This window comes from Carlito syrichta, unplaced genomic scaffold (genome assembly GCF_000164805.1).
Source record: "Carlito syrichta isolate Samal-C Ts95f unplaced genomic scaffold, Tarsius_syrichta-2.0.1 Scaffold314713, whole genome shotgun sequence".
Taxonomy (NCBI): domain Eukaryota; kingdom Metazoa; phylum Chordata; class Mammalia; order Primates; family Tarsiidae; genus Carlito; species Carlito syrichta.
In genome coordinates this window covers 1,363,891-1,377,873 of record NW_007258809.1, presented here as the reverse complement: position 1 = coordinate 1,377,873, position 13,983 = coordinate 1,363,891, and the positions used below count along the sequence as shown (strand labels likewise).

The 13,983-nt window shown below is 35.7% G+C and overlaps 1 protein-coding gene across 1 annotated transcript in view; it reads left to right on the top strand.

Moving 5' to 3' along the window:
* The first annotated feature begins 305 nt into the window (after positions 1 to 305).
* NAMPT (nicotinamide phosphoribosyltransferase) overlaps positions 306 to 13,983 on the top strand; it is a 34,879-nt gene continuing 21,201 nt past the window's right edge. Inside the window, exons 1-4 of the mRNA XM_021719452.1 lie at positions 306 to 317; positions 3,002 to 3,158; positions 4,649 to 4,752; positions 6,543 to 6,671. Coding sequence (XP_021575127.1) covers positions 306 to 317; positions 3,002 to 3,158; positions 4,649 to 4,752; positions 6,543 to 6,671 — 402 coding nt within the window. The remainder of the gene's footprint in view (positions 318 to 3,001; positions 3,159 to 4,648; positions 4,753 to 6,542; positions 6,672 to 13,983) is intronic.

The following is a 13,983-nucleotide window of genomic DNA, read 5'->3' as shown; positions in this document are numbered from 1 at the left end:
TCCCAAAAGATAATTCCATTTTTTTTTTTGGTCCCCCCTCATATATTTCTCTTTCCCCTTCAATCCTCACTAGCCATGTGAAAATAAGGACCATGTCAGTCTGCTTATAACTTTCCCATCTGAAATAGTCAGTGCCTGATACCTAGTAGAGTATGTATTTAGAGTATGTATTTGTGAATGAATAAACTATTTGTAGAGTATGTATTTGTGAATGAATAAACTATTTGTAAAATACGAATTGATTGATTTGAATTTATGCTGTATCATCCCATTTTCTGGTGAAGGTTCAGAATGACCGATTTAGCATGAAGAAGACAGTAAACTAGCAAAACTAGAATTGTTAACAATCATCTATTGGCTGTACTCTTAGAAATGATTACTAAAGAAGCTCTGCTGTTAAATTTTTTTTACAATAGAAAAATGTGAATATATGCCCATATAAGATCTAAACATGCTCCGTATCCTATAAGTGTGTTGGATGTTAGTAGGTGGTTAATAGTAGTGACTTATGGTTCATAGCTAACTACCTGTGGGTTTACCTAGACAACTTAGATTCTTTTTTTTTTTTTTTTTCTTTTTTGAGTCAGAGTCTCACTCTATCCCCTAGGCTAAAGTGCAGTGGCATGATCCCAGCTTACCACAGCCTCAACTTCCTGGGCTCAGGCAATCCTTCCACCTCAGCCTCCTAAGTAGCTGAAACTACAGGGATGTGACACTAAGTCTGGCTAAATTTTTGTAGAGGTTTCACTGCATTGCCCAGGCTGGTCTCCAACTCCTGGACTCAAGCAGTACTCCCACCTCAGCCTCCCAAAGTGCTGGGATTACCTACTTGAGCCACCATGCCCAGCCAGGAGGAGTCTTTTTCTAATTAAGTAATCAAAGTAGTGATCACAGGATATTACTAGAGTATTATTCATAAATGTATATTAACTTGCTTTTTGCATTTTGTGATTTGGCTAATAGATTTAATTGTTTTGGATTCTGTGTTAACTATCTTACTTAGCCACCTTTTAGATCTTCTTAAACTTATAGTGATATCAGTCCCTGGGTTCTAACCTTAAAAAGCCCTGGCATATACTTTTAGGTTTCAATGAGCCTTCCTTATACCTTTTAGTGTTTAGATATCTGTTGTGCCTGAGCAAAACAGAAAACCTCAAGTCTTCTGCCTGAGTTAGACTCTTAGATCACATTTTACTATAGAGATTTACCTCCAGGGTTGCCTGCATGCAGTAGAAGGGCCTATTTTTATAGAGTTGCAAGTATGCTTCCATTAGCAAGGAAACAGAAGATGTTCATTCAGAAGTGTCAATGGAAATATATTCACCTTAGAATACTTATGCTAAGCTACAAAGATTGTTCAGGATAGAGCCAAGTTTTACTGAGATTGAGATTGCACAGCCAAATAAAGAAAATGTTGACATTTCTAAACTTGAGATGAGAGCAAAATAAGAAAAAGGATTCATGTTCACAGTGGTCACCCATGAAACTTGGTCTGCAAAGATTTATTCCACCATTGCTGTGACTCACCCTATACCTTAAATCTTAAGGCATTATTAGTCCTATTCTTCCAACTGGGCAAATACACATTATTATACTTTAAACACAAAAAAATTTTTAATATGGTTAAAACATTGGAATAAAATTATAATGAACACTCAGCTTTTACTTTTTGTCGTTAAAACAAAAGCAGATACTTTTTTTTTTTTTTTTGAGTTGGAGTCTCACTCTGTCGCCCAGACTGGAGTGCAGTGGCATGCTCCCGGCCACTGCAGCCTCGACCTGCTGCTCTCCGGCAATCCTTCTGCCTCAGCCTTCCAAGTAGCCGGAACTACAGACACGCGCTACCACACTCGGCTAATTTTTTTATTTATTGTAGAGGTGAGGTCTCGCCAAGTTGCCCAGGCGGGTCCCGAACCCGCGGTCTCAGGCAATCCACTCACCTCAGCCTCCCAAGGTGCAGGATTACAGGCTGAGCCACCAAGCCCGGCTCAGATACTTTTATAATAGTGACCTTTACCCAAGTTTATGGAAGAGAAGCTTGTGATAAGACTTTTTCATATTTTTTTAACTCAGAAGGGTTTGATACGACATTGTATAGGAACTTACTTGCCAATTAGAGCTAAGTTGAGAGAAAGATAGATTACGAAACAGGATTTTTTTTTTCTTTTTGCCGCTGCTTCTATGGCTGTTGCATTCATTCAGGTTTTCATAGTGTCACTATAAAGGCCAAAAGTGATCATTCTCAGCACCTCATTGTACAAATGAAGGAGTTGATAAGTCATTGATTATTAGCTTATGGAGCGCACCACATTTAAATAGTAGTAGTACCGGTGCCTTTCAGTTCATTCATTTTTAAAATTTTTTTTTTTGAGTTGGAGTCTCACATTGTTGCCCAGACTGGAGTGCAGTGATCACTCCTGGCCACTGCAGCCTCGACCTGCTGGACTCCAGTGATCCTTCTACCTCAGCCTTCCAAGTAGCTGGAACTACAGGCGTGCACTACCACGTTTGGCTAATTTTTTGATTTATTGTAGAGATGAGGTCTCGCCAAGTTGCCCAGGCGGGTCGCGAACCCGCGGGCTCAGGTAGTCCACTCACCTCAGCCTCCCAAAGCACAGGCTGAGCCACTGAGCCTGGCTTTAGTTCATTCTTTATGTTGTGAATGTGCCCCCCAGAAAGTTGCTCCTCTCGTCTCCTGAGGGAAAGATTGCTCAAGATTGAATGAAATACTTTTTTTGGCCTAGGATCCTTGTACTTAAGTTCATTGTGCTTATTTAAAAATTTAACACACTCCTGTGGTTTTTATTTTAATATACTAAACCATTAAACTATCTTAATAAATAAGATACCTGTTCTTTATTCTATGTAGCCAGGAAAACAAACTTTTAGAGAACAAATAAGACATATAATTTTTCTGGTTTTGTAATAAAACATTTCTGTTATGATTTACAGCCTACTCTTCTGGTGTTTACTAACTAGAGTGGTCTTTTTTTTTATATAGGTTACTCACTATAAACAGTACCCACCCAACACAAGCAAAGTTTATTCCTACTTTGAATGCCGTGAAAAGAAGACAGAAAACTCCAAAATAAGGAAAGTGAAATATGAGGAAACAGTATTTTATGGGTTGCAGTACATTCTTAATAAGTACTTAAAAGGTATTACTTTTCCTAGTTTTTTAAAACACTGCTTTTCTGTAATACTTCCTATTTTTTCCTATATTGTTATATTCTACCATGTGAAGTAACTTTTTGAATAGTCTAATTTTGATAATTTAGGAGTTCTAATTTAACTACTTTAGGAGTTCTTTCTTTTAGAATCTTTTTAAAAATCTGTTCACTTGAATGCACTAAATCTTATAGTTTGGTGTATGTACTTGTAGATCTAAGTATGAGAAAAGTTTTCTGAAACTGATAAATTTTGGAATAAGTTTAGAAAAATCAGTGATTTCTGGAGGCTAATCTGGTTGGTAATAAATTTTAGTTATTATTTAAAATAAAGAATTTGTTATTGACCTGGAAGCTCATATTGAATCATGGTAACATTATACTTAAAATATTTTTATGTTAATTTTACCTTAAAAAATTATTTTTAAAACAACCTGTATCTGTGAACTTAGTTTCAAATACACATTAAAACAGAAAAATCTCCCAAATAATTTCTGTGATTTCTTATTTGAAAGACCATTTCTAGTGTATTTCTGTAGTGATATTTCTGGGGGAAAACAGTTCCCAAACATCCTACACATCTTGAAAAATGTATATCTAATCTTTCGAAGTAAAAATAATCTCAGAATTGAATACAGATTAAGTTGAATGTTATGCAGATAATAACATTTTCCATAATCTTGGCTATTTTAAGATCAGACAATTCAGATAATGTTATACTATTGAAAGCATAGCTAGAAATCAAAGATAATTCTTTGTGGCAAGAATACCCCAGATATATTAAATGAGTTTACTAATTATCTTGTATAAAGTTATCAAAGACTGATAGCACACTTTAATTGGTTCTACAGCTTAAAAACTCTAAAAAATATTATTTATTATTAATTATAGCTAAAATGGGTTGATTGCCTGCTCTAGACAAGCATTATTGAAAGTGGTTCATATGTCTAACTCATTTAGTCCTCATAGCCATCCTATAAGTGGGTATTTAACTATTATCTTCATTTACAATAAGAAAAGTTAATTAAAAGTGTATGGGGAGCAAAAATTTAGTAATTGTGAAAATTACTGACTTCCTAACCCTGAAGACGTCACTGTTTTTATAAAAAGTGAGGTGGTTCATCTGGATATAAGAAGCTTTTGAAACATCTCAAACTTAAAGAGCATCTAAATTAATAGTGATGGAAAAGATTTTATTTAGAGGTGAATTTATTGTGGTTTTAAAGAAATACTATACAAGTAGTAATTTTTTCTACTACACATCTGCTTTTAAAATGAATTGGCATTCATACTTAGAGTGAGTGGTTGGAAGTACAGGTTCCTTTCTGACTCTGCTTTTGCCTCTGGGTGACTTATTTAATCTCTCATTTATTTTATTTTTAAGCCATAGAATGGGTAAAATAGTTAAGACATTAATTCTATGACAATTTAGCAACTCACAGAATATCTTTAGAAATGTAAACAAGACATGTATCTTTTAGGTAAAGTAGTGACCAAAGAGAAAATCCAGGAAGCCAAAGAGGTCTACAAAGAACATTTCCAAGATGATGTCTTTAATGAAAAGGGATGGAACTATATTCTTGAGGTAAAAAATGATTTTAAAATGGTTTAGTGTTCTGATCTGTTTTGGTTTTGCTTTTGCTTTTTGTTCAAAATTTCTTGCAAAGAAATTTGAATAGAAAATTAGACTCATTGCAGTTTTTTGTGTTTGACCTGAATTTTAGACGTCCTTGTGAAAAGTTAAGGGTAACATTTGATTTCCCGCCTCTATATTGGCAAATCATCAGCATATTGAATCTATAGCAAGTCTAAATAATTAATGTAAGTGAATTATAACTTAAATAACTAGCATTTTTCAGAAAGGTAATTTAATCTACTCTTAAATACATTATAGTTAGGAAAGGGCATGGTTATTTGGCAATTTCAAAATCTAGGTCTATTTCCTTGACTGTGAAAATAGATATTGTGAGTCTATAACTACATAATAATTCCGGGAAATTTCTCTCACTGAATAGTTAGAGTGATTTGGTACAGATTTATGAAGTTGATTTTTATTCTTTATTGTTTTACAATATTCATGTCTAATATGTTTGAATTCATTGCTTAAACTTCTGGGTACTCAGAGCCATGGTAATTGAATTAGAAGAGTTGAATGTCCTCTGGAGGTTTCCTTTATTACAAAGATTGGTTGGGAATGGACTCCACTGGCAGCTCATGATAAGTATTAATTTAAGCCGGGCTCAGTGACTCAGCCTGTAATCCCATGCCTTTGGGAGGCTGAGGTGAGTGGATTGCCTGAGCCCGTGGGTTCGAGACCCGCCTGGGCAACTTGGTCAGACCTCATCTCTATAGTAAATCAAAATGAGCCGGGCGTGGTAGCGCGCGCCTGTAGTTCCAGCTACTTGGAAGGCTGAGGCAGAAGGATCGCCGGAGCCCAGCAGGTCGAGGCTGTGGTGGCCAGGAGCGGCCACTGCACTCCAGTCTGGGTGACAGAGTGAGACTCCAACTCAAAAAAAAAAAGTATTAATTTAAGTTTCACAAACAAAAGTCTTCTACATTGTACAGTCTATCAAACACAAAATAATTAGAAGTGCCTTGACTTCCATGCTTATGTTACATGTTGAGTTTTACTCATTATGGGTCTTTTAAAAAGTCAGGTAAGCACTGTGTTGCACCTTCCCCCATCTTACATAAGGTTAGTAAATTCTGTGGGCTAACTTATGTGCTTGCCCTATTTCTTTTTTGTGTGAGGTTTGTTGTGAGGATAAATACAGTAATAAGTTTGGTGCCATGCTTATTATAATTTCCAGTGGCCAGGGTGCTAAGTCATTTGATTATATGATCAGAAAATCTTAGGGAATTATGGGGTTCTATAAAAAAAAATCTTGTCTAACCTCATTTTACATAAAATCTAAGACCTAGAGATACTAAATGACTTGCCCAAGGTCTTCCGATTGCTTTTGAGTCCAAGCCGGGACTTGTGAGGCAGTGTTCATTTTGCTGTAACTTGATGCCTCCAGGGCTTCTTAAACAGATTTTTCTTTAATTTCCTTTTCCCAAATCGCATAAATATACTTTTGAAACTACTTGCCTTCCTAGTGAAAAGTTAGCCATAACTTTTAGCTTTAAAAGGGACAGATGGAAGGAGGTACACTTAAATATCTATTGGCATGCCATGTAGCAAATAACCCACAGTCTAATTTTGAAGGGGATTGTTGCATTAGTAAGAAGTCATTTAAGTGAGATTTGGGTGTTGATTGTCAAAGTTCTGTGCTTGGCCTGTCTCGTGGGTCTGTAAAATGTAAAGAACCTTAATAAAACAAGTAATTGAGTATCAGCTGTTGAATGAGTAAATTTATTATTTTCTCCTACCAGAAATATGATGGGCATCTTCCAATAGAAGTGAAAGCTGTTCCTGAGGGCTCTGTCATTCCCAGAGGAAATGTTCTCTTCACAGTGGAAAACACAGATCCAGAGTGTTACTGGCTTACAAATTGGATTGAGGTGAATCTTTGTTTTGCTTTGTTTTATTTTTAATTCTTACTTAACATTAATTGACAGTGTAAAGACTGTTGAATTGGAATTTTAGTTAAGAATTTGCTGCTCATAAAGCTTACAAAATCTCCTACAATGAACTTTTCCAGGCCTCAGTTTCTTCATCTATAAAATGATAGACTAAATAATCTTTAAGATTCCTTCTAGTGAAATCTAATGTTCTGAGATTTTATCCAAATCAAATTATTGAGAATTAGAAAAACAGCACTAGTACATTTCTAATAACTTAGAGACATTTTATGATACGTTGTATCAGACTAAAAGAACTTTGTTTCAACTTTTTTTGTTTGTTTGTTTGTTTTGTTTTTTGAGTTGGAGTCTCACTCTGTCGTCCAGACTGGAGTGCAAAGGCCGCTCCCGGCCACCACAGCCTCGACCCACTGGGCTCCCGCGATCCTTCCGCCTCAGCCTTCCAAGTAGCCAGAATTACAGGCATGTGCTACCACGCCCAGCTGATTTTTTTTTTTGATTTATTGTAGAGATGAGGTCTTGCTACCCAGGCAGGTCTCAAACCCGCAGGCTCAGTCAATCCACTTACCTCAGCCTCCCAAAGGCGCGGGATTACAGGCTGAGCCACCGAGCCCGGCTTGTTTCAATTTTTAATAACTACACTCTTTCTTTTTCTCTAATCAGTTTATGTCCCTGGGTTCTACCATCTGATATTTTTTCAGCTTTTTATCCAAATACAAACAAGATCTACTATTTATATTATTTAATTTCTAAGCCCAAAAGGAGTGTACATTATTGGCTCTGGGTTTATATTGCAAGTGTTTTTTTGTTGTTGTTTTCCCTGCATGTATACCTAAGTAGTCATATGTTTTCACATAGTTACAGTTTTGATAATAATAATAATCTACTCAGCATCTCAACAGTTTAATAAAGATTTTATCTGTAAGAGGAAATACCCTAGAAAGTAACCATTCTAGAAATAACACATTCCTCTCTGAAGGTACTTACTTAGTTCTCAAGTTGACTCTTTAATTAGTTAATTGGTTAAACTAATTTGCTGTTATGTTGTAATATAATACATTTGAAGTTCACTTATAAACACTGAAAAATTTTTTGAAAAACTAAGAGGTTCAAGATTCTGTTTGAAATTCATTTTGCCAAGCTGACAGGAAATTTGACACATCCCTAGTTGACTCTTGATGGGTTGTTAACTATAGTAGTAGGATAAAAATATATAGTTTAAAAAAGTAAAGATTTTAAATAGCCTACACCATGTATTAAAATGATCAGTTAATTGTGAAATCATTGTAAAAGAGAATGGATCTTAATATTAATTTTTGTCCAATTGTAAATAGTATTTGTAGTGGCAAATATTTGATTTCGTGGGGATGGTATTATAAAGACCCCAGTAGAAGAGTTCCTCACCACATCATCTAGGCTAGTCTTTTACCTTAAATACCAAAAGATCTCAAACAGATAAATCATATTTAGAACATCATCATTTATGGATTACATTTTAAAAATATTTTTCTTCTTCATTTTCTGACTATGGATTTAGTCAGTAAGAACTTTTCCTTATGTATGATGGATCTTTCTTAAAGCGGATATGTATGAAAGTAAAGGACTAGTTATCAATATTTCACTTTGCCTCATGTGTCATTTTCTTTGTCCTCTTTGAAGTGAAAAAGCATTGGCCTTAAAGAAAACTTCTGTTTTTTAAAGTTATTATTTTTTATGTATTTCACCTAAGAAACCATAAGGTAAATTTTGGCTGAGTATGATGGCTCATGCCTATAATCCCAACACTTTGGTAGGCCAAGGTAGGAGAATTACTTGCACCCATGAGTTCAACACCAGTCTAGGCAACGTAGAAAGACCATATCTCTACAAAGACATCATGTGGTGGTAGTCCAGTCAGTGAATTGTCATTGTGCCACTGCACTCCAGCCTGGTCAACAGTGAGACCATGACTTTTTAAAAAAGAAAATTTATATCAGTCACCTTAAAGTGGTAGTTTGTTAGCAAATATATGTGTTATCTTTAATGAAAGAAATTATTCAACACAAATCAATATAGAACTATTAGATTTGTGTTTTTAAAAGTATATAGAATCTTGTTTTTAGTTGCTTATAACCTGAAACAACCTATATTAAGTTTACCTTCTTCTGCTAATAATGTATTTTAAATTATTTTAGTCCTTGTTAGGTGTTTGTATCTAAGGCATAAGAATTTATAGTCTGATACTGTCTGTTTCTTATTGTAGTTTCAGAGATCCTGTGGTTTTGTTGTTGTTTTTTTAATTTTTAATTTTGAAGATGTGGGGGTAGAATTCAAGTTTAGGTATACAAATGTTCTTTATGCAGGTACCCTTGTTGATGAGGTGTGCCCTCCCCCTCCCCTGGCAGTTTCCCACTACTGCCAATTCTGCCCTCCCTCCCCCCAGCAGTTTCCAACTACTGCCAATCCCTTTCTTGTAGTATTATAGTTAAGGTCCGCTTGTGAGTGAGATCATGTGGCTCTCAGTTCTTTGTTTTTGTAATATACAGATCACTCAGTATTATAGACTAAGTCCAAGTTGCTGTGAAGTTCATAATTTTGTCCTTCTTTATGGCTGTGTAATATTCATTGTGTATATGTACCACATTTTTTTTATCCAGTCCTCTTTCAATGGACAGCATGGTTGGTTCCATGTTTTTGCTATTGTAAATGCTGCAGTAAACATGTGTACAGGTATCTTTTTCATAGAGTGATACAAGCTCCTCTGGGTATATTCCCAGTAGGGGGATTGCGGGGTCTTATGGACGGTCGAGTTTTAGATCTTTTAGGAATCGCCAAACTGTTTCCTACAAAAGTTGTACTGGTTTACACTCCCACCCCGGCATCCTCTCCATTAGCTGTTGTTTTTAGAATTATTAATGATGGCCATCCTGACTGGAGTTAGGTGGTATCTCAGTATGGTTTTAATTTGCATTTCTTTGGTGATTAGTGAGGCCGAGCATTTTTTCATGTATCTGTTGGCTGCTTATATGTCTTCTTTTGAGAAGTGTCTATTCATATCTTTTGGCCACTTTGTAATAGGGCTGTTTGTTTTTTTCTTTTCAGCATGTTTTGAGTTCCTTGTAGATTTTATGTTGGGCCTTTGTCAGATATATAGTTGGCAAATGTTTTTTCCCAGACTGTGGGCTGTCTCTCCTTGCTCTCTTGATGGTTTTTTTTGCTTTGCGGAGGCTTGTCAGTTTGATGAGGTCCCACTTGTCTATCTTATCTCTTATGGCATGGGCACTTAGAATTTTGATCAGGAACTGGTTGCCAGTTCCAATTTCCATAAGAGGTCTCCGTGTTTTCCAAGGTTCTTATAGTTTGAGGTTTTATGTTTAGGTCTTTGATCCATTTAGAGTTGATTTTTGTGTATGGTGATAGGTAGGGGTCTTGTTTTATTCTTCTGCATGTGGTCAGTCAGTTTTCCTACCACCGTTTACTAAATAGGTTCTCCTCTTCCCGGTGGTTGATGGTGGAGGCTTTGTCAAAGATGCATTGGTTGAGAATTGAGGTTTTGCTTTTGGAATCTCTATCCTGTTCCATTGATCTATGTGCCTGTTCTTGTATCAATACCAGGCTGTTTTGATTATTATAGCTTTATAAAAGTTTAAAGTCTGAGAGTATGATACCTCCCACTCTGTTTTTGTTTTTTTTTGCTGATGATTGTTTTGGCCACTCATGGTCATTTAGGTTTTCATATGAATTCCTTTATTGTCATTTCCAGGTCTGAGAAGAATGCTGCTGATAATTTAATGGGTATTGAATTAAATCTGTAGATTGCCAGATCCTATGTTTTGAAAAACATGTATACTCTGAATACCAGGTCTCCAGAATAAACTTCTTTATAGACATTTTGCATCTTTTGTGGGGTTGAGGAAGTTCACCCTATAAGAAATCCTCAACTCTTAAGTTTACCACCTTATGTTTGAAATCTGTTACCAGCCCCAACAAACGTCATTTACAAATTGGAAAATGATCTTAAGGCAGTCTTTGATTTTAAACATTTTAAATAATAGTACTAAATAGTATTGCTTTCAATTCCCTGTCTCAGTATATGTTCAGAGTGTTTGTGTATATGTTTGTTTGTTTGTTTTTTGAGTCTGTATCTCACGCTATCACTAGACTGGAAGACAGTGGCACAATCACAGCTCACCACAGCCTCAAACTCCTAAGCTCAAGCGATCCTCCTTCCTCAGCATCCCGAATAGTTAGGACTACAGGTGTGTGCCACCACATCTGGCTGATTTTTAAAATTTTTTCTGTGGAGATGAGGTCTTGCTACATTGCCCAGGCTGGTCTCAAACTCCTGGACTGAGGCAATCCTCCCGCCTGAGCCTCTCAAAGTGCTAGGGTTATAGGCATGAGCCACCATGCCCAGCATCAGAGTTATTAATAACTATTTACTGATTGTTATTCACCTGGCAGTATTACGCTGAATTTTAAACACACCAAAATTATTGAGTTGCTGTATTAATTTCAGTATTAATGTGCTAGAAGAAACCACAGTCCTCTCATATTTCAAAACAAATTTAAGAGAGCCTAGGAGTCCTGCAAAGCTGTCTCAGGCTTTTGAGGGGGTTGAGAATAGATACTTCTGAAATGGAATGTATAGGTTCATCTACTTTAGTCTTCGTTTTCAGCTAATAATTTTGTCTTGATTTATATGGGCAAATTGCTGTTTTGGAAAAGTTTCCAACAAGGCCTACTTTATTAGACCTTGGATTAACACAAACTAACTTGCCTTTTTTTCCCTTGCTTACACCTACAGTGATCTTTTTAAAAGGGGAGTGATTTTATTAAGAGTATAATTTAAGCTGATTTTGTTGGACTATGGAAAGGAAATGGTGATGTGAAGGATCACTGTGTCTGATAGTTATTTCTCTCCTTCCCTGGCATTTTTCGAGGGGTAAGGTCAATCTTCTACCTTTATAACACAACTAGAGTTTTTCACATGATGTTTTATATCTTTCTCATACTCCTAGATAATATCAATATTTGAACTGAATTAAAATGTGAGAGTTGATTGAATTAAATCCAGCAAATAAATATTGATTAAGTACCAGCTGTACAAAAATAATTGCTGGGCACAGAAATTAGAATAAGATATGTTTCATATAAAGGACCTTTGAGGGAGAGGTAGCAATTTATTCTTAACTAACCACTAATATTATTAAAAGCTAGTGCTAAGTTGGTAGCAGAAAAATAGGTAATTCTATCTAGGGAATCATGAAATGAAAAATAATAAGCTTTTCATAAGTGGGAGGAAGAGCTGAGGAAATGGCACAGTATGCTTAGAATGAAAAAAATCCAATTTTATGACTGCAGCATAAAAGTGAAAAGTGTCATTGGAGATAAACTAGATGGTAAACAGGGCAAGATTCTGGAAGGCCTCGAATCTTGTACATGTTGACTTTTTCCATCTAATAAACAGTAGATGGCCATTAAAAGCTTTTAAGAAATGGTGCAACCTGCACAAAACTTGCCTTAGAATGATGACGGGGCAATATAAAGAGTAAATAGACTCAAGATGAGAGGTAGGAAAATCATGGGCATTAGCTGTATAATCAAAAGTCATTTCGCAAGCAGAATGGTCAGAGGTTATGGAGTTTAAGTTCGGAGTTACACCAGTTTTCTATTGCATAACAAATTACCCCAAAGCTTAGTAGCTTAAAAACAGTTGTTATTTCCCATGAGTCTGTGGTTGATTGGGTGGTCCTCTGTTAGTCTTGCTTGAACTTATGCATCTGCATTTAACTGAGGATGAAACTGGACTGGATAGTCTAATGACCTTACTACTGTGTCTCCTATCTCAACTGAGATAGCTAGGACTTCTGGATCCCACTGTATAACAGACTTCTTCAGAGTGTGATAGTCTGGGGGTTCTAAGAGAATAAGAGTAGAAACTGCAGAACTTTCTGAAACTGGAACTTAGGATGAGACTCTCTCCATGTTTTGTTGATCAAAAGCAAATCTTAAGGATGGTGCAGAATCACAAGATGAGGAATAGACTCCATCTCTTGATGAGAAGAGCTGCTGCAAAGGCCGTATTTTAATCAGTCAAAGGAGTCTAATGCTACAGGTTTTGTTTTTGTTTTTTTGTTTATTTGTTTGTTTTTTAAGGTGACCAAATTGGCAAGTCTTAGATCAAACCATCTTTTTGTTTGTTTTTACTTGTTTTATTTATTGATCACTTAGCTGGTATTCAGTAAAAACTTACCTTATCAAATTTAATCAAGAAATTAAATGTCTTTTTTATTCATATCAGATATTGCCATCATCTTAGCAGCTCTTTCCAAAACAGATTGGAAGCTGCTTCTAATGACATACTATCTGGCTTACAAAATAAAAATAGAAAATTATGATCTTAGATTGGAGAAATGAATTTCTAAGCCATAATAACATGGTTGCTGTGATTAAACGTTAGGTTGTCTTTGAAGTTTCCTGGAAGAAAAAAAAAAAAAGGGGGGGGGGAAACAAAGGAACTTATAAGAACCAAGTTCTTATCAGATAGTAGAAACTTAGCAATTCTTCCATTTTTTTATTTGGGAGCTTAGAGTCACTGAATTAGAAAGAAGATAGTGACCTTGCAGTTATACAGCCAGCATATGCAGATAGGCTTTATGGACTTATTTAAGACCTTTCATAAAAGCTGAGGACATAAAGTATAACTAGGGGAATAGAGTTTTCTAGTGATAAGCTAAAGTGTCTCAAGTATATAATCTGCCAGTTGTCATATTAGATCCAAGGAAAAATCAGGTCCAAGACTACCTAGAGTAGTAAATTAATAACTTCTTTAGACCAATATTGCATCTGTTCAAGATGCAATTCATGGGCTAGTGCTAGTCCATGCCCCATTTGTTAACAACTCCACATTAAGTACAGAAATCCAAAATAAGCATTTGGAAACTTAGGACAATTTGACGTTACCTTAGCATCCAAGTGTGAGTATACATTATAAACTATTGGTCCATGACAGATTGAAATTTTTTTTTTAATTGGTCCCTTCATCACAGGAAGTCTTTCAAAATATTATTTGCTTTGAAGCTTTGCATAGAAACTTGGTAATACCATTAAGGGCCTGGTTGTTGATTTGAGATCTGAACTATGTATATTTTCTGAAATGCATGGTAGGCATCCTTCTGTACAGTTGAAATGTCAGATTGGTGTCTCTAAGAATATGGAATTCCAGGAGATACCTCCACAGAGAGCTAGGATTTCCTCAAAAAAAAAAAAAAAAAACCACAATATTTTGTGTATTAATATTTGTGGTTAA